This window comes from Petromyzon marinus, chromosome 32 (assembly GCF_048934315.1).
Source record: "Petromyzon marinus isolate PM22_M1 ecotype Great Lakes invasive population chromosome 32, UKy_Petmar_22M1.pri1.0, whole genome shotgun sequence".
NCBI lineage: Eukaryota > Metazoa > Chordata > Hyperoartia > Petromyzontiformes > Petromyzontidae > Petromyzon > Petromyzon marinus.
This window is the reverse complement of record NC_133698.1, coordinates 6,723,536-6,751,254: the sequence shown is the minus strand read 5'-3', so window position 1 is coordinate 6,751,254 and position 27,719 is coordinate 6,723,536. Positions and strand designations below refer to the sequence as shown.

Below are 27,719 nucleotides of genomic sequence, written 5' to 3'. Positions count from 1 at the left end.
CAAAGGCTGCACAAAACCCCCATTGTTAATTGTATTCATATATTCCATCCTAAATAGGCTCGTTGCCCCAGATTTGCGTTATCATCTTCCGGAAGAGGTTCAAATTGTTAACGCAAACAAAAATATTTTAAATGCTCAAATAATATAACTTCAATTCTGGACGTGTTACAAAACAAAAGCAGAATACACAGAAACGATATCGTGTTCAGGCATATATACGTTTATGAATAAAATGTTTTGCTCTTTGGGCTGAATATCAAAAATACAAGATAACAATTCAAATGTAAATAGAGTTTCACGCGATCAAAACTAATGTTGACTTTGTGAGTAAACCAATTAAGGCATGGACAAGATGTCAAACAATACTATTCGTGATATTGAAGTCATACATCTGCAAATAACAAAACTGGAATCGAATCTACGCATCGCCATACTCTGATTTAAATATGCCGCGTGACAGTTCCCGAACGGAAAAGATACAAAGATCGCTTGACCGGCCAATGCTTTCATCCCAGCACGCATCATGGTCAACCACAAATGTAAGGCCATCCAACAAAAACTAGAATTGTTAAAACCTTTGGTAGAGGTGGTCGAACGCCCCGCAACCTACTTCAACCCAAACGAGATGGATTATTGGAAGCAATGGGCTGTGGATGAAATGCATGACCCGTAGTCCCATGTGTCCTCACATCGGCGATTACTCTGGACCCTTGAGAAAACTAAAAAGGTACTTTGATGTTGTGCCCAACAGCTCTACTGCTCGAGGGCACCTCAACTGGGAATGGGCCGGTGTAACAGCAAGCACGTTGCTATAAACCCAAAGCAAGTATCGTGTTGTGTTGTAGCTGTAATCGTAGCACCGCATGCAGCTGCGATTACCGCGCTGGCAAAACGTTGCTCAATTGCTTTACTCTGCATCACTGCGTCGCGTTGGCTCTCCAAAAACAGCGACCGTTCCACTCACGCCATTGCCATTTTCAATCGACGTGGCGCACAGCGTCACTGCGAAATCCGCCAAGTCACGCGACTCCAGTGGGATCGATGAGCAACGCAAAAGCTGCAAGGACGCGCGACGGCGTGGCTGCTATCGAAACGCAACCAGCCGTTGCCTCTGCGAGGGCGCGATGCAATAAAATAACACGCGTGTCAAATTTTCAGCAGGGCCTATCCCGCGAACATTCAAGTTAGATCAGACCACTGCGGACCGAGAGTCTCATTCGCGAACCCTTTATTGGACCGGGTGAAAACACGGGCCAACTTAGGGGACGCGTTGTGCCCCTTTTGCAAGGGTGGCCCTTGGTTATAACCAAACATATCAGTAAATCGACCAAACATAATTTTGATAATTACCCCGTGGTTATGCCATTGTCACCCGACGACATTCAATGCCGCTGCCGTGTGGTTTATATCACAGCTCAGGGATGCCCGCGGCCTTTGCAACACCGAATGACGCGACCGGTGCCAACGTGGCGACGTGATGGTTGACTTATATTTTTACACGATTTAAGGCATTTCCAAAAGCTCATTTGTACACAGAGCCCCGCCAGATTGATCGCAATTGTAAAATATAAAGTAAAACTAGTCCAAGTAAAGATAATATAAATCTTTTGCACGCAAACATTACGCAAATACCACATATGCACCGCTATATTTTTCTCAAAAATTAAAAGTTACATGGTCTGTTTGTTGCATAAAATATCTTGGGGTTTTTTTTGGCTCTCATTTAACTTATACTGCTTTGAATCCGAAGATAAATTGTTTTTACGCGACCAACAGTTGCTATTTAATGCTATTGTACGAGCAACAAGCCTCCATGGGGGTTTGGCTACATATTCATCTCTCGGTGACATACAAACTCCACCTGTGAAGTTACAATCCAGTGCACTCTTTTCTCTCCTTAAGTTCCCCAAATGAACTTCAAATTCAGCCCCACGAGTGCGCTGGCCACACAACGATAATCACGTTACAACTGCAGACAGATGTTCAGTGGCACCTTCATTCGTTTTCAAATAGAAAAAAATAAAAAGAGTGCAGCGTGGTCCAGATGTCTTGTGACCACTATTAAATTCTGCAACTTATTTTTTTTTAAATAGTAGTTTATTTAAAACAGAAATTAATTTGCAAAGAAAAAAACAATGATAGGAGTCAATTAATTAAAAACAATTTAAAACGATATAAAAAAGATATTTGACGAGGTAAGGCCCAATGAGCTATACAGCTGTTTTTCAGAAGCGACCTGGTCACAAATGATAGCTTATTCTGTGGAAATTTAAAGCAACCAAATACTCCGAAACGTATGTTTCTAAATGTGGAGGAAAAAACCGGAGGTCCTCGAGAAAAATCCAAACTCCAAATATACAGCAGGCGTTGGGTCGGGGTTGAACCCAAGACCTCCTGTATACCAAGCGAGGTAGTTAACAGCTCGCCACCATAGCGCCCACTAATCGGGGGGGGGGGGGGGGTCACAAGACATGTGGATCAGCCTGTAGAAAATTGAGAGACGGGTGGCTGGGTGGCTCAGAGGTCAGCACCGCCGAGATCTGGGTTGGAATCGCGGGCGGCCATCCGTGATCAAACCGGGTTTTCACTTCAATCGGTTAAAATCCAGCTGTGAGAACTAAAGACATCGGTTCTACTCGCCTGCTATGAGAGCGTGACCCCCACATCGGGTAGCGGATAGAGGGTCACTTTCAAGGTTTCCCTGGAGAAGTCCAGTGGAAAACGAATTCTGCACCCGTTCGCGAGACACACAAGGCCACATTGCTTTGTGAGATTTCTGAACGGATTCTTAATCTCGTGATGATGCCAACGGTACAACAGGAATAATTACCCACTGCCTCCCCTACGGCTAGACAAAAAAACCTCAAGGGCAGAAGAAGTCAGAGGAAACCAGGCAGACTTTCTGCACAGATGATCCATTAGTAAAGAGGAGAGAGATGGAGAGAACAGTGGCTGTTATGAGTTAAATGATGACGTCACCCTGCTGCTCTATTTAAGACCGAGAGCAAGTGAGGGCTTTACCATTCTGGCGAATTGCCCAATGATGCTGGATGTAATTACCAGCGAAACGTCGTATTCAAACTGTAAATGCTGTGGATTCACTCTTCAACACACCGGTGGGCTAAAGTAGTGAACTAATTGTCTTTTGTCAACGTGACGGGTGGTGGAGGGTTACGACACATTTATAAATAACGCGATCTAACCCAAAAAACATTTATTATGAGTGGCTGTTATGCGAAACGTTTAGGAGACACAAATTGGCATCTTTTTAAAACGCAAAGTATTAACTATATATATTGACGTGCAGTTTTTCATATTCCATCGTTTTGACGTATCGTAAAGATATGAAATTAAATATGCAGACTATGTACTCATTCAGTTTGGTGCGAGATAGTGTGAGGGGTGGGAATGAACACGGCATACACTAGCAAACAAGAACAGTACCAAATGATGTTAACTGGCACAAGAGGAGAGATGCAGCATATTACGCAGCTATAGAAGTAGTGACACATTTCAATACGAGGAAATGTAATTAGTGTGTTCCATAAACAGTCATTGCATCCAAAGCATGTGGATATAAAGTAGTCAAAATAAAAAAATAAGTGTTCAATTTAAGTGTTAATTTGACTAAATATTAATTCAGCATAATTGTGTATGTTAATAACGATATAAATAACGCCTCCTTTCCTTGCCTCTCCACATAAAAAAAGTATTTTCCATGACCCATCCGCTGCATGGCCTTCTGGGAGTGCAACTTGTCGGCGGCAGCGGTTAAACCTCGAGCAAAACGCTGGAACGGTTGCAAGATTCAGTGTCTCATCGGCAGTCAGGCTGGAACTGGCTGATCATTATAGGAAACCACCTTCTCTGTTTGAAATGGGTCCTAGCTCGTTGGAAAACTATTTAATACACAACACAGAATCGTAATCGAGAGCGCCAAGGTGTTGAGTATTAATCATAAAATGAATGCCTCCCCGTATTTTTATCTTCACAAAGTTATTTTTTTTTAACACAGAAGGCTGTGTGGTCGATGGTCTGTGGAAAAAAAAAACTTTAATACTGTGCGTGCAGACGCATATATGGGGGAAGGCGGCGGCGTTATTTATTATTCGCGTAAGTGCTCTGAAACTCACAAGCCCTGTACACTTGCCGTTGCTTGTCATTTCTTTCAACACAACACTGTTAAGTGGCCCTGAACTTTGAGTAACAAATGAAGCGATCGCACTCCATCCACATTGTTGCTTGCTGCAAAGTGCGATTACATTCGCTGCTGAGGATTGGTTGTACGCCTCTCAGAAACTGTGCCGAGTAAAGCGTCGTACTATCAGTTTGTGTCCGTATATACACAGCATATGCACGAAATGCACAAACATACAATTTACACAGTGCTGTATATATATTGCACACCCGTATAACGCATATATTCTATACCTGTATAAAAATACAGACGTGCCCGTAAAAGGTGGACAACGGATTTGAGAACAGCCAGAGTGCGCACACACTTAGTTATACCACAGACCTTCTCGTTTCCATCGTCAACCCCAAAACGTCAATGCCGTCGCTCTACTGGATGTTTAACTTCTTTAGCACCGCACGTAGCCAACCGTAAAGAATTGGAGGTGCGGGGGGGGACAACAAAGGCAGTTGAGACGCTTTAAGAGCCCCGCGTGTTCGCCAACGGCTGTTCGGAGTAACGAGCGGATCTCCAACTATCCGTGGTTGGAAGCAGCGATACGAGTGCAGCGCCGTGCAACTTGGGGCTCACCGTGAACAGGTGGCCACCACAGGGCACCCGGGTGGCGAGATGTTTACTACCTCGCCTGGTATGCAGGAGGTCGTGAATTCGACCCCCGACCCTGAACCGCGTATATTTGGAGTTTGCGTGTTCTCCTCGTGGTCACGTGGATTTTTCTCCCGGTCCTCCGGTTTTTCCAACCGCATTTAGAATCTTTGGCTGCCATAAATATTTGGCTGCCATAAATTTCCACGTGATAAGCCACTTCGTTGAGATATCAATTGTGGCCAGGTCGCTTCTGAAAAAAAGAGCAAGAAAGCTCAGTGGGTCTTACCTGGTAAAATATAGTTAATAATGAAGTGTATTTAGCAAAAGTTAGGGAACCTTTTTCCAATCGAGTTCCTAGTAGGAATTTCAGATACCTCTGGCAGGTGGCCACATTAGCACACACACACACACACTGCAAGAGGTCATCGCAGTGGAAGAAGGTACTGAATGCCCTAAGATTAGAAATAGTTTTGATAGTTTTGAGAATGCTTGCAGCGATTATTAAATATCGTTTAAGGGCCATTTTCAAGTGATAGGCCTCATGTGGCCTCATTTGGCATTGGGCAGCAATATATCAAGTGTCTGGACATATGAAATGTCATAGGCCATCATACTTACATATGTTGAATTTCTTTTACACCGTACATAACCAATCGTGCTAATCAGAGGTATGTTCCCCAACCATGCAGGATTGAGACCTCCGATTAGCACGGTTGGCTACATACGGTTGACTACATGAGTTCAACATACATACATTGGCAACAGCACTCCCAGCACATCACGTGTGCAACTGCACTCGTGGATGGAAGCGAGCCACCGCGTATTTGCGGGTGGTGGTGTAGCAGCAGCTTCCACTGCGCGGCGAGAGGGAGGAGAGGGATAGAGGAGGCCTCGTCATTGCGTGCAGGTCCAGCCGAAGGCGGCGGTGCCTGCGGTAATAATCAGAATATTGATTTATACTAGGAGGAATCCGATGAGCTATACAACTCTTTTTTTACGGATGTCCAGTAGGGGCCGGGTGTCGAAAAGAGGGGGAGGGGGGGTTGGGTGGAGGGGGGGGCGGCCGTGTCTGACGCCACCCGTCGTCGTCGTCGTCGTCGTCAGCGCTCGTCGTTGAGCCTCCGCGCCGTCGACAGGATCTCCTGGGCGCCGCGCGACAGCAGCTCCTCGGCCAGGCGGAGGCCCAGGCCCTCGGCCGCCACCATGTCGCCCGGCGCCACGCTGCCGTGAGCCGTCACGCCCACGTGCTGCGCGGGGGTGGCGGTGCCGCCCTGCCCGGGCTGCGCAAAGGGAGACACGGCGGCGGCACCGTCAAGCTCGGTCCACTGGAAGAACTGTGCAACGCGCGTCAATAACGCCGCTCGAAAAAAAATCCGAAAGAGGTGACCTTACTGCCAATAAAGAAGGGTCATTGCACAAAATATCACTCATTGTGTAGATTTTCTTTAAGGGCAGTGTTGTTGAAAATTGAATTTAATCTTTTTGTTGGTTATTTGTGCTTGAGCGCCACTGCCAATGCAGTATCATTAAACTTTTTTTTTTACTTCCCTGTAATAGCAAGCGCTGTTTTACACGTACAACCCCTTTTGTCAAACCACACTGTGCGTTTCGTGGGGGTTGTTTGACTATCCTTCACCACACCGGTCGGTGCTGGTTGGTGAAGGTGGAGAGAAAAGACAATGGATTTTGCTGCTCTGCCCCCCTTCTGACAATGTAGCCCCCACAAAGCTCGCTTTATGCAATGGTGGCCACTCATCCAAGCACCCACCATGTACGCAGCAGGCTCAAAGCCTGCTTAGTTTCCGATATCTGACGAGTTCCGGCATAACCAGAGAGAGTGTTTAATAGGCTATCAGGTGGTGTTGGTCGCAATGCGCGCAGGGCTACGCCATCACGTTTACCTCTTGCGTGGCATTCAAGGACACTTTCTGGGTGTCTTTCAGACAGTCCGCCCCATCCAGACTATACACGGCACCCGTCAAGGACAGCTGCCGCAAATGGGAAACACGTTAGGAACACATAACAGAAACACAAAGCTCATAGGTACGGTTTATCGATAAAGTTCATATGTATATGGTAAAGATACCCCATATAGCCTTAACAGACTTTGAAGGCTGGCACAGCACATGAGGGGGTGGGTGGCCAGCACCACGCCCGGCCGCCTTTGTCTCCCAATTGGCGATGTATACACACCTTCACCAGGTACTCATTTGAGGCAGAGTCGAACTAAGAAAAGCCCAGGACCGGTTCAGATTGTCATCACTGGTGTTGGCCACGAGTAAGACTTGAAATCAGGTCACCAGGTTTGTAGCACAGCGTGTAAACTACTGTACTCCCGTCATATATATATCTACACATACACATGCATTCGGGATGTGTTCTCATTTTTCAGATTAATCCGAAAAATCGCAATATAACCGGGAATACACGTATTTTTTTGGATGATCTGAAAATTTTGCGTAATATGAAAATGTGAATGATGATGGCGATGCGGCCACCACATACCTCTTTCCCCTCCATGTGGCTATGCACAGCTACAGGGACACTGCATCCACCCTCCTGAATGTCACACAAGCAGCCAGCGTACAGCAGAGACACACACACACCAGTACATTCATACTCGGCTCCCATGAGGACAACGGCGTCACATACCGGACATGGTAGATGAGTAATGATCCACCGTACGTGCGATTTGGTGAACCGTCACAATTAGATTTTTTTAAAAACTTGTTTTCACAATCTCTTTCATATTGTTTGCCCCCCTTCTACGGTGTCCCATTTGTACTGTCTGCACTGTGCGTCTTATTTTCTTCCGTCTGTTTTGTCTGCATCGTCTGTTATGGAGCTATGCACTTTTAAATCGAGATTGAAAAAAATAATTTAGTGCTGCTATTTGTGTTAAGTTTGTTGTCCTTCCCCCGGACCTCTGATTAGCACGGTTGGCTACATACCGTGTGAATGAAGTTCAACCATACATGCATACATCTGTTAAATCCGTATTGTTTGTTTCATGTGCATTGTCAGTCTCGTTGGCAATGTCTATCGCGTCTATATGGACGGAATCTCACTTCAGACTGCAGGTACTCTCTGTCTCGTTTGTATCATTTTCTCTCTGCTGTCATACAGTACTTGTGACCTGGTCTACATCGTCTCTGCTGTCTGTTTTGCTCGTGTTGTCTCATTTGTGCATCTGTCCCATTATGATCAATGAATGGCATGAAAGAGAAACGTTCATTAAGTCCAAATGACAAAAAATAACGATGCCTATACACGTACTATACCTGCATGTCACATGAGCAACAAAGGAGACGTCGGAAATGAGCAGTTAATGCGGCTGATAAGTAACAGCAAACCCGGCAATTTAACCAAGGGCAGAGGATAGCATGGACACAGTGATGGGTCTCAAGTTGCTTAGCCCCAGGGCTTCTCCCAGGCAAATGTGCTCCGATATTGGCACAGGACTTGAACCTCTGCGAAATGTGAGCTTCTGAGCCATCGCCGATTATAATCGTCCCAAATTGCACGCTGTCAATCCGCAGGATTAAAACACGCTTCACCATTATCTGTATTCTGCAAAGGAAATGACACCGAGCAAGGAGCAATTTAGCAGCGCCAACATGAAAACATTGTCAATATTATTATTCGACTGCACTTTTGGTATGTTTTCTTTGGTTCTTTCGGTAAAGTCACGTAGAATGAGAATAAAATAATAAAATAAAACAATAAAATTCTCACGACGTTTCGGCCACCTGAAGAAGGCCACTTGTGTTGTGGCCGAAACGTCGTGAGAATTTTATTGTTTTATTTTATTATTTTATTCTCATTCTACGTGACTTTACCGAAAGAACCAAAGAAGATGAATCCTTGCAGTCACGAAAGCTTTAAATCGAAATTTTGGTATGTTATTATGTACTGTTACTTTGCTTATAGCAAAGCTCAAAATACCAAACATCAACTCACAACATTGGTATTTTTAAATCACCGGATTCTCAAGTGCAGCGAGTTGACGCTTTCGCACTTCATTTGAGAGGGGGGAAAAAAATATTAACTTAACCATCATGCGACAAACGTTGCTTTGATGTGGCAGGGCAGGTGGGAAAGTGCTGTCTCCTACTGCGTGGACCCAGAGGTCACTGGAAAGAATCGCAGATGGTGCTCTGCGATATCCGCTTCCTTTCCCTAACACGAAGGCCGTTCCCTTAACCACAAGGGGGTTGCGTGCCGCCCGGTGACATTCCCACAATGGATTTGTGGTCTGGCGACGTGATGCCGATAGCGCGATCGGGGATGAAACTGCAAAGAAAAACATAATCGAAAACAATTTTTAAAGAAGCGAACGGGAAAATATCGGTGGCTTTGGCCCGCGGCACGGCAAGAATGGCGACGACGGCGCGCACCAGCGTCCTGAGGAAGGCACGCTCAGCGACGCAGCGCAGCACGGTGTCGCGGTGGTGCAGGAACGACAGCAGCTCCAGGACGTGCCGGTCCTCGGCACGAACCTCCACCGCCAGCGCTCCCTGCGCAGGCAGCGCAGCGGAGATCAATGGTCACTCTCGACTCTCGCCGTCATCGTAATCGTCATTATCACCGCCAGCGCTGCTGTATTAGCGCCGTTACATCGGTTGACCGCTTATTCGCCACACGCAAAGTGGAGGTGAGGTTGCAGCAAAGACCTCGCATTTCATTGATGACTAAACATCCACCGCTGGATGAAGGCCTTCTTACATCGTGTCAGTGATGCCGGGTTGTTTGAACATAATTGACCACATTTTTCAGTGCGGGTAGGTGGATTACAAGATGAGGCCCGGGACCAGTTCATTATATTGCTTGCCAATGATGTTAACCGTTGCACTGCTTAAAGTTTACTACTCGCATTGAATTGTTACGCCTGTTACAATTCTACTGAAACGATAATTACAATTCAATTAAGAACGCATAGCTTGCAACTAAATTATAAATAATTGCAACTTGCTGGCATTAATCCAATGGCTGTGTGCCATCATTGCCCCACTTTTAACACGCACGAGGGCTTTTAAACATCAATAAACATTTAATATTCATTCCACACCTGCCATGCAGTAACATCTCGAGGTGGCACAGCAAAAGGGGTTATCCGAGTTCATTATTGCTCAGTAAAAAAAAAGTGGCAATTTATTGCCATCAACACAGTCTGTGCACACAACACGAGTGAAAGAGACGCACTCACCTGTCCCACGGCATAGAGACACACACCCGGGTCGATTATCTGCAAGGAAACACCAACATACATCAGCAACCGCAACGAGACCGATTGACGCGTGCACAAAATGCATTGCCCATAAGAGGTTTTTTTGGGGTCAAATTGCGTAAATGTGTCTTCAAACCCGCCGATTAGTTACGAGTTCAGCACACCGGTGTGTTGGAGAGTAAACAGCTTGCTGGTAATTACAACCAGCCACATTCAGGCGACAGAGAGAATTGTGGAGAAAGCCCTCCTGCTTCCGTCTAAAATATAATGTTTTGCACCTCCTATTAGGAAGCTCGGCAACGCACGGTGCGAAAGAAGTTCCAACATACGTACATATATACGATGTGCGTAACAATCTTCAGTGTACATGCACAACGCAGACAATTGGTTACATTTCACCCGGAGCATTTACATTTAAGACCTACTAAAAAATAATTTTATTTTACTCGGTAAGGCCACACTGAGCTATACAGCTCTTTTTTCAGAAGCGACCTGGCCACAAGTTGCAGCTCAACGTAGTGGAATTTTACAGTGGCCAAATACCCTTAACAGACTGCGCGCAGTGCCGACCACACAGGCTCTCTCGGCCTTCATCGGCACTCTCCAACAGCACCTGCCCCCCCACCCCCCCAACGGCCTTGCACAGATTACACGGTGGGAGGGGGTGGGGATATTTGTCCGTCCCGTTCACCTGGCTGATGCGATCGTCCCAGCCCATGCGCGAGAGCCCCGCAGCCGCGAGCACGAGGGCGCTGTACTCCCCCAGCTCGTCCAGCTTTCGCAGACGCGTGTTCAGGTTTCCGCGCTGCGTCGGGCCGTCAAGGGAAAGAAAGCCTCGGCCAACGAGATCGCAACGCACTGCGGGGAAACTTGGCTGTGTCCGCTGTCGAGTCGGCGCGTCGGTCGCAGCACTCGCTTGACTTAACTTTGTCGTTAATGTTACACGCAAAGCGCGTGCCACAAAATGAACCAGACAAGACCTTGCTGATCTCGTCAAGGAGCATAAAGCATCACGCCGACTGCGGTCACCCTCGCAGCAGCGACTTTTGGCTAGCCACTGAACAAATTCGGTCAGCACATCGCGTAATGGTAAAAGTATTCACACTGCCAAGTGTGCGCGCGTGTGTCATATTACGAGTGGGGAGCGGTCGTGTAGCGGTCAGCGCTACGAACCCGGCGACCCGAGTTAGATTCCCGCTCACGGCCAACACAAGTGACGATTAGCTGAACAGGTCCCTAGGCCTTCCTTCGGTTGACGCAGCCTCAAATGAGCATCTGGTGAGATGTGTAAACGGCGCTGGGCGTGGTGCTGGCCACCCACCCCCGAGTGTGCCGTTGCCGGCCTTCATAGGTGCTCGCTAACAGCACTTGCCCTTACAGTCTGTTAAGGCTATATGGGAAGTCTTGTTTGTTTTGTTATTTTATTAACCTGGGTCTATCCGGTATGTAAATATAATTACTGAACAAATGATACTTTTACACTGTGCACATCACCATAATGGCATTCCAATAATAGCCGCACCAGCGATGCTCTTACCCCTGCCATTCCTTTCTGCTGCTGTCACTGCCGCAACTACTGCCGCCGCCGTAAGCGCGGTGGATGACAACGCTGACACGGCAAGTCAAGGATACGACATCTTTGAAGGCCAGGTGAGGGAAATTCCTCTTCAGCTGGGCTGCACGACGCAGGGAGCTGGTGCCAATCACACTGCACACACAACACAAGCGGCACCAGTGTCAGTACGAGGGCACACACACACACACATATAGCCTTCAGACTGTTGGGGCAAGTGCTGTTAGCGAACACCTATGACAGCACACGAGGGGGTGTGTGGCCAGCACCATGCCCGGCCGTCTTTATCTCCCTCGCTACACATCGACACCGGGTACTCATTAGAGGCTTCGTCGACCTAGGGGAGGCCCAGGACCGGTTGTTCAGATAATTGCTATCACTGGTGCAGAGGCTGTGAGAGGGAATCGAACTCAGGTCACCCGATTCGTAGGGCAGCCGCTACACTACCGCTCACACATACAAACACAAGTACACACACACACACATATGGATATGAAGTGTGTAAACATCATCATCGTGGAGACAAAGGTGGCTCGAAGTGGTGCTATAATTGGCTATATGGAGAATCTTGGGCCTTTGTGAGTGGGTGTAAACACCGGCACTGGGGAGGAAGAGGCGGCCGGGCGTGGTGTTGGCTGCACCCACCCCCTCGTGCGCCAAGCCGACCGTCACAGTGACTCAATAACACGACTTGCCCCAACACCCTGTTTAGGCCATACGGGGAATCTGTGTAAGTGTGAGCGAGTATACGTGGCGGTGTTGTGTGTGTGTGTAACAGGCTTGGGCGTGCACCTCTTGTCGGGGAGGCTTTCCAGCGTGTGTCCGGCGAGCTGTGGCGTCAGCACCAGGGCATCCTGGGGGTTCTCACGCCTGCGCAGGGCAAGGAGCGAGCGGGGGCGAGATGCGGGACAACGCGGGGGCATGGATAGGTGGGGGCGCAGCGTGATGCGTCTGTGAATCCAGCGCTTTGGCAAACGAGGGTTAGCGCAGCGGTCGGCAACCCGCAGCTCCGAAGCTTCGTGACGTTATTCGCATGGCATTGCGACTCTTAAAATATTGATTTTCTTAACGAATTAACAAAAAATGGCTCCGCTTCAAATGTTGGTTGGCTGACCCCTGGATTAGCGAATCACACACATTGGCGAAACACCCTCGATCACATCAATGTCGAGGTCGCCGTCCTCTGGCTTGCCAGGGTATTGCAGTATAGCAAGTGTATTAAACCAAAAAAAATAACATTTTATTTTACCAGGTAAGGCCGACTGAACTGTATAGCTCCTTTTCAGAAGCGACCTGGCCTTCACAAATGATAGCTCAACGAAGTGGACTATCACGTGGACATTTATAGCAGCCAAATACTCTTAACGCGCATGTCTCTAAATGTGGAGGGGAAAACCAGGGGACCCGGAGAAAAAAAAATCACATGACCACGGGGAGAACACGCAAACTCCAAATATACAGGCATGAGAGCCGGGATCGAACCCACGGCCTCCATCATCAAGTGGATTAATTCATGTACGGGGAATGTGTTGCTCCCCCCCGCCCCGCCTTCCCCCCTGCACATGTGGATTTTCTCTTGGTGCTCACGACTCCCTCCCACATCCACAAACTCTCATGAATGGAGAAAAAAAGAAGAGGCTTTACTCCTTCTGGCAATAACACAGGAGGTGTTAAGATGTTCTTACACCAAATAGACACCCTATCGCAATGCATAAAATCTGCATCAACCATACATCATGCTTGTGGTAAAACATGCAAACAAACGTGCTTTGACAATCGTATGCATTGTCCTTGAAACGGATTGGCCTACACCAGAGACTGCCTCCTTCATGGCCTTGTCTCTGCACCAGTGTAAGACCAGAGAACGCCAAAAGGCGAACAGCAGAAAGGCAATGCAAATATCAAAGCAATGTTGAGCAATTGTGCATATTGGATAAGAGAAGCAGAGAGGGAGGGAGTGTGAGGAACAGAGAAGGAGCATTCTTGGCCGCACGTACTGGAGAATAGCCCCTACGGTGAATCCGGGCGGCAATGTGGTGGGGAGGTCCTTGAGCGAGTGCACCACCAGGTCAACCCTGCAGGCAGAGGCGGCAGCGGGAGCAGCACCTCCGATTAGAACGCTTGACCAAGTACAGTGAAAAATAAGCTCAACATACATACAACAATCACACCGCACACTCGTAGAGCCAGCAGCAGCACTCAATACCTCTCCAGGCAAACTGCACGTGGAGTCGCAATGGATTTAATGTCAGCAGCAGCGAGGAAACAACGATGTGAGTAATTTTATTAAGAGAGCGATAGCTCTCTACATTCTACATTCTGCTCACCGCACAGAACTGTAGCGACATGACCGCACTCGATAATAACTGGCGCCAAACTATTCTAGACGCCCTCCAGCATGATCTAGTGGGAACCTCGGTATGCCTTCAGGTCAGGAGACGTACCGATACAGCAGAGAAGTGATCTCCCCAAGGTTTGAACACAAAATATTTAATATATCTTTCCTTATTCTTAGTTTTTTCGGTAAAGTCACGTTGAAGGGAAACAACAAAATAATAAAATATATTTTGTTGTTTCCCTTCAACGTGACTTTACCGAAAAAACTAAGAATATGAATTACTGCAGTCACGAAAGCTTTAAATCTAAATTTATATCTTTCCTTGTTATGCTCCATCATCAGCCAAATGATAAAAACACGATTTAAAGCTTTCGTGACTGCAAGCATTCATCTTCTTTGGTTCTTTCGGTAAGGCCACGTAGAATGAGAATAAAATAATAAAATAACACAATTAAATTCTCACGACGTTTCGGCCACAACGCAAGCGGCCGTCTTCAGGTGAAAGGAACAGACCTGTCGGGACGACAGAGCTTCAATGAACGATGTGAAGATTCGTAGCGACTTTTAAGCTGGTTGGGAGAAGTGAGGCACCTTGACAAAGGGGTTTACATATCAAATAGCTGAGGGATTAGCTTGTGACTGGTCACAGAAATGGCTATGCTAAAGTCAAAATGGATGTGTAGGTTTTGACTTTAACATAGCCATTTCTGTGACCAGTCACAAGCTAATCCCTCAGCTATTTGATATGTAAACCCCTTTGTCAAGGTGCCTCACTTCTCCCAACAAGCTTAAAAGTCGCTACGAATCTTAACATCGTTCATTGAAGCTCTGTCGTCCCGACAGGTCTGTTCCTTTCACCTGAAGACGGCCGCTTGCGTTGTGGCCGAAACGTCGTGAGAATTTTATTGTGTTATTTTATCATTTTATTCTCATTCTACGTGGCCTTACCGAAAGAACCAAAGAAGATGATAAAAACACTTGCAGCTGTACTCTTTGGTTCTATTCGGTAAAGTCACGTAGGTAAAAAAATAAAACAAAAATCACGACGTTTCGGCCACAACACAAGCGGCCTTCATCAGGTGAAGGGGACCAGACTGTCTCGAAGACTGCGCTGGAGTGAAACAGAGCCAAGCTCAGACTGCGACCTTTAAGCTGTGTGAGAGCGATTAAGGTGCCTTGACAAAGGAATTAGCATAAAAAATTAGCATTTGATTGGCGGACTTAGCATGATGAAAGGTGTAGCACACGGCAGTGCACCTTTAAGCTGTGTGAGAGGGATTAAGGTGCCTTGACAAAGGAATTAGCGTAAAAATTAGCATTTGATTGGCAGACTTATCATGATGAAAGGTGCAGCACAGTGATCGGCACCGGCAGTGCACCCGCCTGTGCTGCGAAAGTTTGAGGTACCACTACTTGAAAAAATATACTGTACCAATGAAAATAAGTTTAATGTTTGGTTCGATTTAGAACATCTTTCCAAAGGTTGCTTAATTTGAAACCATCTTCTCGGTTGAAATTGTGTCTGTGTTTGTAGATTTGAATTGCCTCGTGAACAAATCTCTGATGAAAACCAAAACGTCGTGATTTTTGTTGTTTTATTTTTTACCTACTTGACTTTACCGAATAGAACCAAAGAGTATGGATCCTTGCAGTCACGAAAGCTTCAAATCTAGAATTTGCAGCTGACAACAAAAATGACTGAAATGTCAATCCACTGCTCAGTGAAGGCCTTCCCACGACATATATCGGTCACGGGGATTCTTTGACCATACTTCACCACACTGGTCAGGAGAGAGTTGGTGAAGGGAGCTAGCCAAGGACTGGTTTCAAATGTCACTCGACAAATGTTAGCGGAGGTAGGGAATTAAACTCAGGTCGTCGGGTTTGTAGCACAGCAAGCTAACCACTCCATCCAATTCACAAGTCTCAAATTATTTTACTTAGTTCTGTCAGGACCACATTTGGCAGAGCATGCGTGATGATACATTGCGAGTTGTTTCTATGGATAACACTTGCTTTCCGCGCAAGCCTGCGACAATGTAAATAATAATGTTTGGGTCACATTAACCTCTGTCTCCGAAACGCTTTGTTTACTCTGCAAATGCCCCGTTTTGGCAAAAAGGTCTGTTCTCAATTGTCAGCGCCTCGAAGCAAATTCATAACGAGGCACCCATTGTACAGTACAAGCACAGGGCCATCACATCACATATGCATTTAATACATTTTCTATTTATTTATTATTCCTTTCAACATCAATCCAATAACGTTTCATCATTTGTAATCGACAATAACATTCACAATCCTTTCATCAATCCATCGCTGATTGAGGGCCTCCCCAGGCCACGTGGTGCGGCTAACACCACGCCTGGCTGCACCTCCGACGAGCACGGTTGGCTACGTACGGTGCAAAAGAATGCCAACGTACATACATGTGGGTCATAGGGGTTCACTGGCCATACTGTGACCACGCCGGGCAGTGTGGGTTGGTGCAAACTAGTTGTTACAGTGGACGTAGCATATAACCAGATAAACGGGAAGAGGCTTTCTCGGAGGAGCAACTGAAAGCATCGCCGTGCTGCAATCACGGCAGTCCACTCTGGATGGGTGGGTGACCGACAGACGCCCAACGCGGCGTGAGAGTGGCGAGTGCGTCAAATGAGAGCGGTGAGAGTCGTGAGGGTGTGAAGTGAGAGTATTAAGTGAGATTGGTAATTGAGAGTTAAGTGAGAGTGTTAAGTGAGAGTGTGAAGTGAGTGTTAAGTGAGAGTGTGAAGTGAGATTGGTAAGTGAGAGTGTGAAGTGAGATTGTTAAGTGAGAGTGTGAAGTGAGATTGTTAAGTGAGAGTGGTAAGTGAGAGTGGTAAGTGAGAGTGTGAAGTGAGAGTGTGAAGTGAGAGTGGTAATTGAGAGCATTAAATGAGAGTGGTGAGAGTGTGAAGTGAGAGTGTTAAGTGAGAGTGGTAAGTGAGATTGGTAAGTGAGAGTGTGAAGTGAGAGTATTAAGTGAGAGTATTAAGTGAGAGTGTTAAGTGAGAGTGGTAATTGAGAGTATTAAGTGAGAGTGGTGAGAGTGTGAAGTGAGAGTGGGAAGTGAGAGTGGTAAGTGAGATTGGTAATTGAGAGTGGTAAGTGAGAGTGTGAAGTGAGAGTGTGAAGTGAGAGTGGTAATTGAGAGTGTGAAGTGAGTGTGAAGTGAGAGTGGCAAGTGAGAGTGTTAAGTGAGAGTGTTAAGTGAGAGTGGTAATTGAGAGTGGTAAGTGAGAGTGTGAAGTGAGAGTGGTAATTGAGAGTGGTAAGTGAGAGTTGTGAGAGTGTTAAGTGAGAGTATTAAGTGAGAGTGTTAAGTGAGATTGGTAATTGAGAGTGGTGAGAGTGTTAAGTGAGAGTTGTGAGAGTGTGAAGTGAGAGTGTGAAGTGAGAGTGTGAAGTGAGAGTGTGAAGTGAGAGTGGTAAGTGAGAGCGGTAGGCGAGAGCGGTAGGCGAGTGTTAAGTGGACGCTACTTACTCGTTCTTTTCCAGCGCTTTCTCCAGCTCCTTGGTGAAGAGGCTCTTCTCTCCGATCTGAGCAAAACACAACGGGGAGGGGGGGTGGGGCCCCCAACAAGCACACGTCAGCGACCGACTCGCGACCCGTACGAGCGAGGGTGCAGTTGGCATCTCCCGCCCCCCTTCCTCCTCAAAGGTCACGGATACACCTCGCTGATCTTATTAAGGAACATAAACCAACATCAGGCAAGCTCCAGTCATCCTCGCAGCAGCGGCTTTTGGCTAGCCGTCAAACGAAAACGGTCACTGCATCGCGCACTTTCGGATGCGCTTCTGCGGCCGTCTGGAATGATTTTCCTTCCGATATTAGGAAGCCACTGGAGCTATGGACTTTTAAATCATGTTGATTAACAACACATTTCTTTACTGCTTTTTGTCCTTCCTCGCTACGTACGGTGGGAAAGAAGTTTAACATGCATACAAGTGGCTTTTTGAAAGGTCGCAAGAGACAAAACAAGCTTCCGGAGGGAATTAATGAGGATTAAAGTGGAGGTGGCGTGTTTGGAATAGTTAGCACAGTGCACAAACCGTGAACCCAGTTTCCCGAGTTTGATTTCTGGCCACGGCTAACATCACTGGTGAAAGAAAACCTTAACCGGCGCGAAGCCTCCCCTGACAACCCGCACGGACCAGTGAGATGCAGTATGATGAACGATACTAACCTATTTTTTTATCTTAAGAGGGAAAGCCGACAGAGCTATATAGCTATTTTTCAGAAGCGACCTGGCCACAAATGACAGCTCAACAAAAAGTGTCTCATCACGTGGAAATGTTACATCGAACAACCCTCCACAACCAACGCAACATGGGGGAGGGCCTTCATCCAGCAGTGTCACTATTTTATTCCTAAAGCGAAGCGATTAACGCAGGTTTACGTTACATAAGGGGCACCGGCGCTGTCGTGTTGTTCTTGGATGTCGCTTTACGAGCCCCGAGGGAGGATGGCGACACTTCACAAAAAACGGACGCCGCTACCGCCGCCCGCCCCCCCCACCCCCGTTCCCTGGCTCGCCATGGGCACACCGCTCCCGCGCTTGCCTGGGTTCCCTGGCACGCCACGAGGCTACACTCAGGAACACCCGCCGTCCGGCATTTCCCAACGGGACGAGGGACTATCTCGAATCTGCCGATCGATAAGCCGCACCCGCACCCAAGCGACGACGGCGGTGAGATAGTGAGATCGCTCAAGCGAGCGGAGCGCGCTGCACAAAGCACACTGCTGCTGGAGGGCACGAACGAGATTGTACTCACACCTTCACAGTAACATAATATTAAATTACATGCGCGTCTGTGGTGGAAAATATAAATAATTGAGCTTATGTAAAGCAGCCAGTGCTTATTGTTAAGGGTATTTTTCTTTTGATTTAAAGCTTTCGTGACTGCAGGGATTCATATTATTGGTTCTTTCGGTAAAGTCACGTAGAAGGGAAACAATAAAATAATAAAAATAATAAAGATAGTTTTATTGTTTTATATTTTATTGTTTCCCTTCTACGTGGTATTTTTCTTGTCTTTTTCACCAATGCCATTGCGATAGTATTCGGAGCACCATGCCACAAGACGATGTGTTCGTTGGGATCTCTCACAGAGCAGTGTAACCCCTTTTTGATCGAGAGCGGCCCTCAGAAGGGGATATCATAGAGTTACTGCTGAAAATCCATTTAAGCAACCTCTGGGTGACACATTAGACAGCAGTGCTTTCCCACCTGACATTTTTAAGTTATTAGGAGGTGGAATGCAGCCAACACAAGTGCAGAACCAAACTTTAATTGAAAGTTGTTTCAGTGCAGCGAATGGACACCGAGCTGAGACCACCAACTTTACACCAGAAAACCCTGGTTTATTCAGAGGCGGATGCTGCCTGGATTCAAAGCCAGGCTCTCAGTGGTGCCAGCTCAGTGCTCGGACCTCTGAACCCTATGACCACCTCATTAATGGTTTGTTAACCTGAAGGAGTACAGAGGATCCCCACAAGGTCATGCGGGAGGGTGTGTCGTGCAATTTGGCGCCAGCGATCATAGTGCGCGGTCGTGTCGCTACAGTTCTCTGCGGTGAGTACAGTAAAAAGGTCTTTAAAAACAACGGTGCTACGCCTCTCTAAATAAAATAAACCCTGAACCGCTTGCGCTTTTCGAGATTCAGCGGTGAACGGGAACCCCGCCAACTTGCAGCCATCTCGGAACGAGGAAGGGTTAAGAGGACAGTCCTGTGGGTGAACACTTGTTTCAGATTTCTAACATCTTAAGGACATGGGGATTGGCACGAGAACGCCGTTTTCTCATACAACGTCTTTAAACGCTGGAGGCGGAGTGTTACTCCGCCACGTGACCGCTGCCGAGTCGCGGTGGCACAGCCCTACCTTGGAGAGGGCCACATCCAGTATCTGGTCCCCCGTGGTCGTCATCGCAACTGCAAAGACACGCGCGCCCCGAATTACCACCTGTCGCGCCAACACTCGAACCGTTCAGCCTTCAGCAAAGGTGACGCGGACTTTCTCCTCCGGCCTCCCCCATCGCCGCTTGTAGTGCCTATGTAAGTGGGACAAGTGAGGCCCAGTTTCTCACCTCTCTATCACAACCAAATGAGCCCTGTGTTCGGCCTTTTGCCCGTGGAATTTCTGTGCCCCCTTACATTGTTATTGCTCACGCTCTGGAGAGCTCACTCTAAAGGGGGGGGCCCTAGCTGGCGTGAGTTTGCAATCAGAATGGGTTTGTTGTACCTTTCCCGTTGTGATTATAACGTAACGTGTGCTGCTGGAATTTTTCCGCACCTAACTTTTGACAATGTACACTAAATGCATGGACTCATTCGTGAACTACACATGTTATTGGTCAAATAATAAGCGCATGCTTAAGCTTATAATTAGGATTTGAATGTTTCACCCTCCACCAGAGCGGTTTAATAATGTCACGATTTCATTCAATGGCAGCATCTCCAATGGCTGAAGTGATCAAGTCAACCGATTACATACAACATATATGATTTGAAAGACAAAAATTCTTACACGTGCAATTTAATGTACATACCATGAGCTTTGGAATCTGTATTAATCGATTAATTATTCAACACTTAATTACAATACGGGTGAGTTACAGAAACCAGGGCTCAGTATGTCTCCACTAAGCCAGTGTATGTATGTAGAACTTCTTTCGCACCATGAGTAGCCAACCGTGCTTAGGGAACGTGATTTCATTTTATCCAATCCTCAAAGCTGTCACGTAATATCTATACAGAATTACCAAGGTGCACCAGACTAAAAACTAAACTATTTTTATTTTACCGGGTAAAGCCCACTGAACTTATTTTATATAGATCTTTTTCAGAAGCAACCTGGCCAAAAATGATAGCTCTATGAAGTGGCATATCAAGTGAAAATGTATAGCAGCCAAAGACTCTAAACGCATGTTGATTCAAAATGTGGATGAAAAAATGAGGACCCAGAGAAAAATCAACGCGACCACAGGGATAACACGCAAATTCCACATATACAGGCGTCAGGGTCGGGATCGAACCCACGACCTCCTGTATACCAGGCGAGATAGTTAGCATCTCACCAGCATGGCACCCTTTCTGTGAAGTGGATATGAAAGGCCGTGGGAGGTCATTTACCAGTCGGCCACTCGGAACACAGCCAGGACTTACCGATCTCAAATGTGATGAGAGGGTACTGGGCTTGCAGTAACGCCACCACGCTGTCAGTCTGGATCCGAGCCAACTGTGCGCACACACAGCGGTACGGGCCCACACACACAGAGGCACATGCACACACATTTAGACACATATGCATGCACACAAAAGACAAAGATCCCCTGTATAGCATTTAACAGACTGTTGGTGGAAGTGCTGTTAGCGAGCACCCATTAAGGCAGGCATGGCACACAAGAGGTTGGGTGGCCAGCACCGCGGCCGGCCGCCTTTGTCTTCCTAGTGCCGATGTTTACACACCACACCAGGAACTCATCTGAGGCCGAGTCGACCTAGGAGAGACTCAGAACTGTTTCACGTACATGCATACGCACGTACATGTGCATGCACGCACACACACACACGTGTAACCAAAGGCAGGCACAGTCCAGCAAACAGTACAATATGCAGTTCAACACACTGTATGTATGTAGAACTTCTTTCGCATCGTATGTAGCGGGTGTGGGGGAAGGACCACAAAATAAACACAAAAAGCAGTTCGAAAAGGAACGAGTTTTCAATCTAGATTTAATAGTGCAAAAAGTGCATATAACGACGTGGAAAACGTGAGCACTTGCTACCATGTCACCGCAAAACATAAAACAAACAATCACGGGGATGCGAAGCTCACGGTGAATGGTTAATGAACAAAGTTTAAAACTTGAATTTTATAAGCACAAACACTCGGTGAAGGTGAACAAAACAACTTGTGTAATCAGTGAGATTAAAATAAAAATGACAAGAGGTGACTAGGTGACTTAAGAAGTTGGCATTTCCGTGATCCTGGGCTCGAATACAGGCAGATGACCATGATTAAATAGAGTTCTCAAGTGCGAAGAGTCGATGGCTTCAGTCAGGTTCACCAACGGCTGCACAAAACACCATCACTTGAAAATTTGGCTCTGCGCACGATTTGGCTATATACCAGCTCCGGAAATAAAAATATATATTGGTGTGACTGTCAGGTGACGAACATTACTCAAAGGTTGTCGGGAAGGTACCGCAGAGGTAGCTCCGTGAAATTTGCTTCAATTGGCCGTTTTCTAATATGGAGTGTTGCAATGTTCCAAAAGGAGATCCAAATGGATATAATGCACAGAGAGAGAGCACATGACATGATGCAGAGAGCACAATGGGGATGAGATTGAGGAACTTTATACAGTAAACCCTTATTTCGATACATATAGGGCTCTGGCCTTGCCAAATTATCCAATATTCCAAACACTCTACAATGGTAATCCCCGCCTCCTGACCTAATAAAAAGAAAATTTCCAAATTTGTCTTCCCAAACTCTTTACACACCAAACGCATTGACACACCTGCATCAATTAAATGTATATTTTAAAAAAATGTGGAATTGTCTCACAGACTAAGGAATTTATACTTCAGTCCCTTTCTATTACTTCTTTCATGTCGGTGAAGACGACATTTCTGAGAGGGTTGGCTTGCACAGAGTGCATAAACAAGGTAAAGTCCAAGCGACACCGTCTGCACTGACGCTCACCACACACGCCGCCGCCACCACCACCAGATCGAGACATTCTTCTGGTCATGGTGTGTGGCGTCGCTTCACGTTCATGCCGAAATTGGACCATTCGGTACGGCAATTTGGCTCATGGGGAATTAATAATAGACTGTATATATGCCGAAAGTGCAGCCGTGCCGAATTATCCCCAATTACGAATCATCAAATACCGAAATAACGAGGTTTTACTGTATATTCCAATTTTTTTTTTTTTAAAGATAGCAAGTGAAATCTATTAAGGTAAAAATGCCACCAACTCTATTTAAATTGATAAATACATGCCATTTTTTCACCGAGTCCCCAAATGTAAAAATCTACACTGATGTCTATCGTAAACTGTGACATCGCAGGGTCCTTACCAACTTGCATTACATACTGCGCATGAAGGATCTAGAAAGAGAACGTCAGATAAGCTCCAGACACGTGGTATCGCTAGATCATTAAGAATCAAATCTCAGCGGATTTCATTGAGTTTCTGTCGACCGTTGCTGCAGCCACTGCAGGAGTGGTGTAACGCACCCAATCTAACGGGCAGGGCTAGAGATCACATCTCGAAGGCATTTCATTTGAACAGCCACAGACGTGTGGCAATACGCGTGCGCTGACCGTTATCAACGTTAGCAAACAATTTGTAGTCGTCTATCTTGAACATCATCATCATCCACTGCGGTCGCTGTACGCTCAGTGCTTTGACAGCAAAGTTGCATCAATTGGCTTAAACTACTGGGGGGGCAGTGGATGCATCCAGAGAAACATATGGTACGGTCATCAATATGAAAACTCAACCGGGAATTATATATCAACAAAACGTCAGGACAAGTGTACACAGTTAACTATTGATCAGCAGATTAACTGTGCCTCTGAGAAAAGGAAGCAAAATATAAAATATCATATTCCACACGAGTTTTCACCTTTTACACACACACACCGCTACTATATTAGCCACTGTGAACTCGTGACACTCCGACCAGTTACTTCAAGAAACAATAAAGTCTAGAATACACATCATACTTATTTACCCCCATGATATGTATGTACAAATGTGCTTGTAGAGCTTCATTTAAATATGGTGGCGAGATGTTAACTCCCTCACCTAGTATACAGGAGGTCGTGGGTTCAAGCCTGATCCCGACACCTGCTGTATATTTGGAGTTTGCGTGTCTCTCTCCCCGTGGTCGCATGGATTTTTATCCGCGTCCTTTGGTTTTTCTCTCCACGTTTAGAAACGTGCGTTTATATTTATTTTTAATACAATTAAAAACATTGCCGTATATGAATATGATGTCTTAACAAGAGTCTCCACTGACACGTGCTTTTTTTCAGGATCAGAAGTTTATTTCCCATGTAAAGCCCATTGAGCGAGGAAGTTTTTTTAGCGCGACACGGTTGGCAGACAACATCAGAGCATTCCACAATTAAAGATTTAAAAAAATAGCAATTATTTAGCAAAATGGCATTCACACTTCTTAAATTTTGTGATTTTAATAACAGAGTCAGTTTAAAACTATTGTACGTTCATGCAGATCCAGCATGAGCACCCACACCACCGCTTGGAGGTGCCGAAGAAGATTGGGGACGCACGTGCTGACACGCTTTAACACTGCAATGAATGTTGCCCTATTCAAAATGCTCAGCAAAAAATGATGCACACTCCCTATGACCAAATCGCACTGAATGTGCCTAATCTTGTCGGATCTCGAAAGCTAAGCCGGCGTGAGCATGGTTGCTACTCCGATGGGGGACTGTCTGGGAATTCACATGGTGGCCTACACTTGGGCTGCGAGGTGGCCAAAAGATGGCAGCACAGAAATGGGTGAAATCCACGTGTGTGCAGCTTTGAATGTCATCCCCTCATCTGCAATGACCCCAGATTTTTTTCCCCACGTGAAGCCGAAACGCTCATTAAAACGTAACTTTGCCAAACTTTTCCCATTGGGTGACCCCTTCGAGAAATACAGGGTTAAGATTCATTGAGGCTTTCTTGCAGAGGGCATTTAATTCCGTAATTCTTTCCGTACCTGGCTTTTCCGTGTTCCAACTCGCACCACTTGCGGTGGGCGGACATCTCCCGTACTCTGTGAAAGAAAGAGGAGTCGAACTTAGAGCGGGCTAACTTCTGGACATGTCCTGTGTTGGGTTTTCATCATCGGTGTTTCACTTGAAAATGCTGGCAGCATTGTTATTGCGGGCAAAAGAAAACAGCAGCAAAAGGAGTGCATGTCAAAGTAACAATGTTACACCACCACCACATCCGTGCATCCTCAATCTGTGCATGCCAACCATTGAGCCCACCACTCAGAGAAGCAATCAACCGGCTGAGGAGAGGAGGGGATCTCAAGCTGTGGGTTAACCGTTCAAGAGAGCTGAACAGACCAGAGGAAATTAGACACGAGAGTGGCCAAAGAAACCACAGAAGGATGTTTTTGTTAAAATACCCATTATGTATTCACAATATGTAGCGATGTGCTGCACAAGATCAAAGGCCAGTGCAGAATGGTCAATGTTGTGCTTCTGGGCTCAAGGAGTGTGCTCCACACCTTCACCAAGCCACACGGACCAGCATGGTGAAGTATGGTCAAACAACCCCCATGACCGACAAAGGCATGGAGAGGCCATTAACAAGCAGTGGAGTGACAAAGGCCTGAACATTATTAGTCAGAATCGGAATCTTTATTCAGACTGGTGGAATCCGATGAGCTATGAAGCTCTTTTTCACAAATGTCCAGTATTGTTATGACCATAATCCATATAACGAGACACTAATGTATCAGCTGAATGAAGCTAAAATCACAAAATGAATGAACAAAAACAGTTCCCGTGTCCACAGCTAAGCGGTGTTAAAAGTAAGCAAGTGTTCTCTTCACGTTACTTTGAATATCACTGTACATGGGTAAATGAATTTGGTAGTGAAAACCACACACATTCCAGTCAAGTGAAAGAGTCTTGACAAAGACATTGTGAGCGATCAAGCCACTTATGTCAATTAAAGTGATAGTAAATGTAGTCATGAGTAATCAGGGTCCGGTCAGTTAGCAGTCAATAAATGGAGAGAAGCGTGGGTTATAGTTAATAACAAATACAATTTACAGCAAATGCAACCGCCTGATCTCTTAAGGAAATCCCGGTCAAGTTTGCAATTTTATGGTGAACTTCTTTCGCACCGTACGTAACCAACCGTGCTAATAGTGAGCGTATGTCTACTGAGCGTAATTCAATGTCACTTAAAAGCCAACTGCTATTGACACAAAGTGATTGTACCGTACGGAATGGTGACTGCAACACTGTCACACTTAGACCCGTACCCAGCGCATACTAAAAGTATTGAATGGCGGACTGCGTTACTTTAGTAGCGCAGCGTTGTAGTGGCTATTCAAGTGTTACCGTAGTACATTTAAGGCTGTACGGTTGGGGGTATTTGCCTTTGTAGTACTGTAACAGTGAATACGGTATTACAACTATAGCATTGCACGATAGCTTTAGTCACGACTATTGCATAACTGTGCCTATCTTATTAGACCAATTCAGACCTTACTGGTTACCCCGTGCCCTGTATAAACCTCAACGTTCATCCTACAAAGACCCAACACGAGGGAGAAACACAAAGACATTTTTTTTGGGGGGAGGGGGACCTGTAAACATAATTTCACCTTGACAAGAACACCGGGGTATCAAACCGTGTGGGTTGACCGCTGTGCTACACTCGTGAACCACTCGACACGTAACCGTAGCCACTTTCACGTGGCCCCAAGTGTCTGTGCAACGCGCGCAGCACAGACGCCGCAATTACGGTGGCGGCTACGGTGTAGAAGTACCGTATCAATGACTGCGATGGCCAGTACACTATAGAGGTTGACTCTGCAGTGGGATTCACAGCAAGGACGTAGCCATGAAGTAAACATTGGGGGGGGGGGGGCAAATCTTCCAGAGGGTCTGGGGGTCACCCCCCCCCCCCCCCCAATTTTTTAAAATACATTTTTTAACTAATTTAATGCCTAAAATATTTAAAAATTCACTAACACATAGAATGGACTTTTTTTTACAATAATGTCTAATAGTGATATTGTATTACATTGCTGTTTTTTTACCTTGTTTCATTGTATGTAATGGCAGAGATTAGGGATTAATAAAGTACAACCATAACCACAATCATAAAAACAGAAATCTATTTTATAGCGATATATTGGTGGGGGGCGGCGGGAGGGGACATTCTGAGCATATTTGAATATTAAAATTACGGCCTTGCTTCACAGCATAGCACGTCACGAAGAAGACGCACCGTCTTCACGTGTGCCTGCTATAGCGACAGCAGTACCCTACTGACTACAGCGCTGTAGTCAGTACGCTACCGCTGCGTTCGTCAATGCAGTACAGGCTACAGTCACTAGCACTGTGGAAGTGTGTACAGTCGAACGTTGTACTCGTCAATGCAGTGATGTGTAAGTCACGGGAGCGAGCCCACTGTCGGCGGTGCCAGGCGCTGCCGTGGCGTTCCGTCAATGCAGTACATGCCACGCCACTTGGTACTGTCGGCAGTGTGTCGACGACGACGAGCTCAAATCGTGTCCACCGACACTCGCAAACTCACCGCGCCGTTCTCCGCCATCGCCGGCTCGTCACCTCTCCCTCTCTCTCTCGTTACCTCTCTCCTCCCTCTCGTCCTCTGCACGCAGGCCGCACCCCTCGTGGTTTAACGACGGGGAGACGGTCGCGTCTGAGGAGTTGTATTCGCCGTGCAGTGAGAGGAGGAGGAGGAGGTGGTGGCAGGAGCGGTGAGGAGCGGTGAGGATCCGCTCCCTCTCTCTCCACGCGCGACTCCGCTTCGCCGCGCTCCGACAAAGTCGTCACTCGCCCCGCCCCCCACGCGCGCACACGCGCGCGCGACCGGCCTCCTCTCAACCAATCGCAACGCGCGTTGCTGGGGAGGGAGGAGAGGAACAGAGGGGAGGGCGGGAGTGGAGGGAGAGGAGGGAAGGGAGGGGAGGGAGGGAGGGGAGGGGAGGCGCGACCAGCACGCGGTCGAGCAGCGCGCCATTGGCTGAGATG

The 27,719-nt window shown here is 46.7% G+C and overlaps 1 protein-coding gene across 1 annotated transcript; it reads right to left on the bottom strand.

The window, feature by feature from the left end:
- Nucleotides 1-199: 199 nt before the first annotated feature.
- On the bottom strand, nucleotides 200-27,546 carry HMBS (hydroxymethylbilane synthase). Its single transcript, XM_032964466.2, has 14 exons — nucleotides 27,262-27,546; nucleotides 24,695-24,751; nucleotides 21,110-21,182; nucleotides 19,827-19,876; nucleotides 17,427-17,482; nucleotides 13,581-13,658; nucleotides 12,376-12,453; nucleotides 11,643-11,718; nucleotides 10,702-10,815; nucleotides 9,990-10,028; nucleotides 9,181-9,300; nucleotides 7,289-7,342; nucleotides 6,685-6,771; nucleotides 200-6,063 (listed from the first exon to the last, which is right to left on the bottom strand). The coding sequence occupies exons 1-14, from the start codon at nucleotides 27,277-27,279 to the stop codon at nucleotides 5,884-5,886; spliced, it is 1,080 nt and encodes a 359-aa protein (XP_032820357.1). The 5' UTR covers nucleotides 27,280-27,546; the 3' UTR covers nucleotides 200-5,883.
- Between the last annotated feature and the right edge of the window lie 173 nt (nucleotides 27,547-27,719).

Excerpts from the sequence above, each read along its gene's own strand:
- HMBS (XM_032964466.2), bottom strand. Across the intron at positions 10,816-11,642 it reads ACCTGGCCTTCAAAGATGTC|CGCGGAAACCTGAACACGCG; the intron begins GTATCCTTGACT and ends GGCCCGACGCAG. Across the intron at positions 10,029-10,701 it reads GGGACGATCGCATCAGCCAG|ATAATCGACCCGGGTGTGTG; the intron begins GTGAACGGGACG and ends GTTTCCTTGCAG.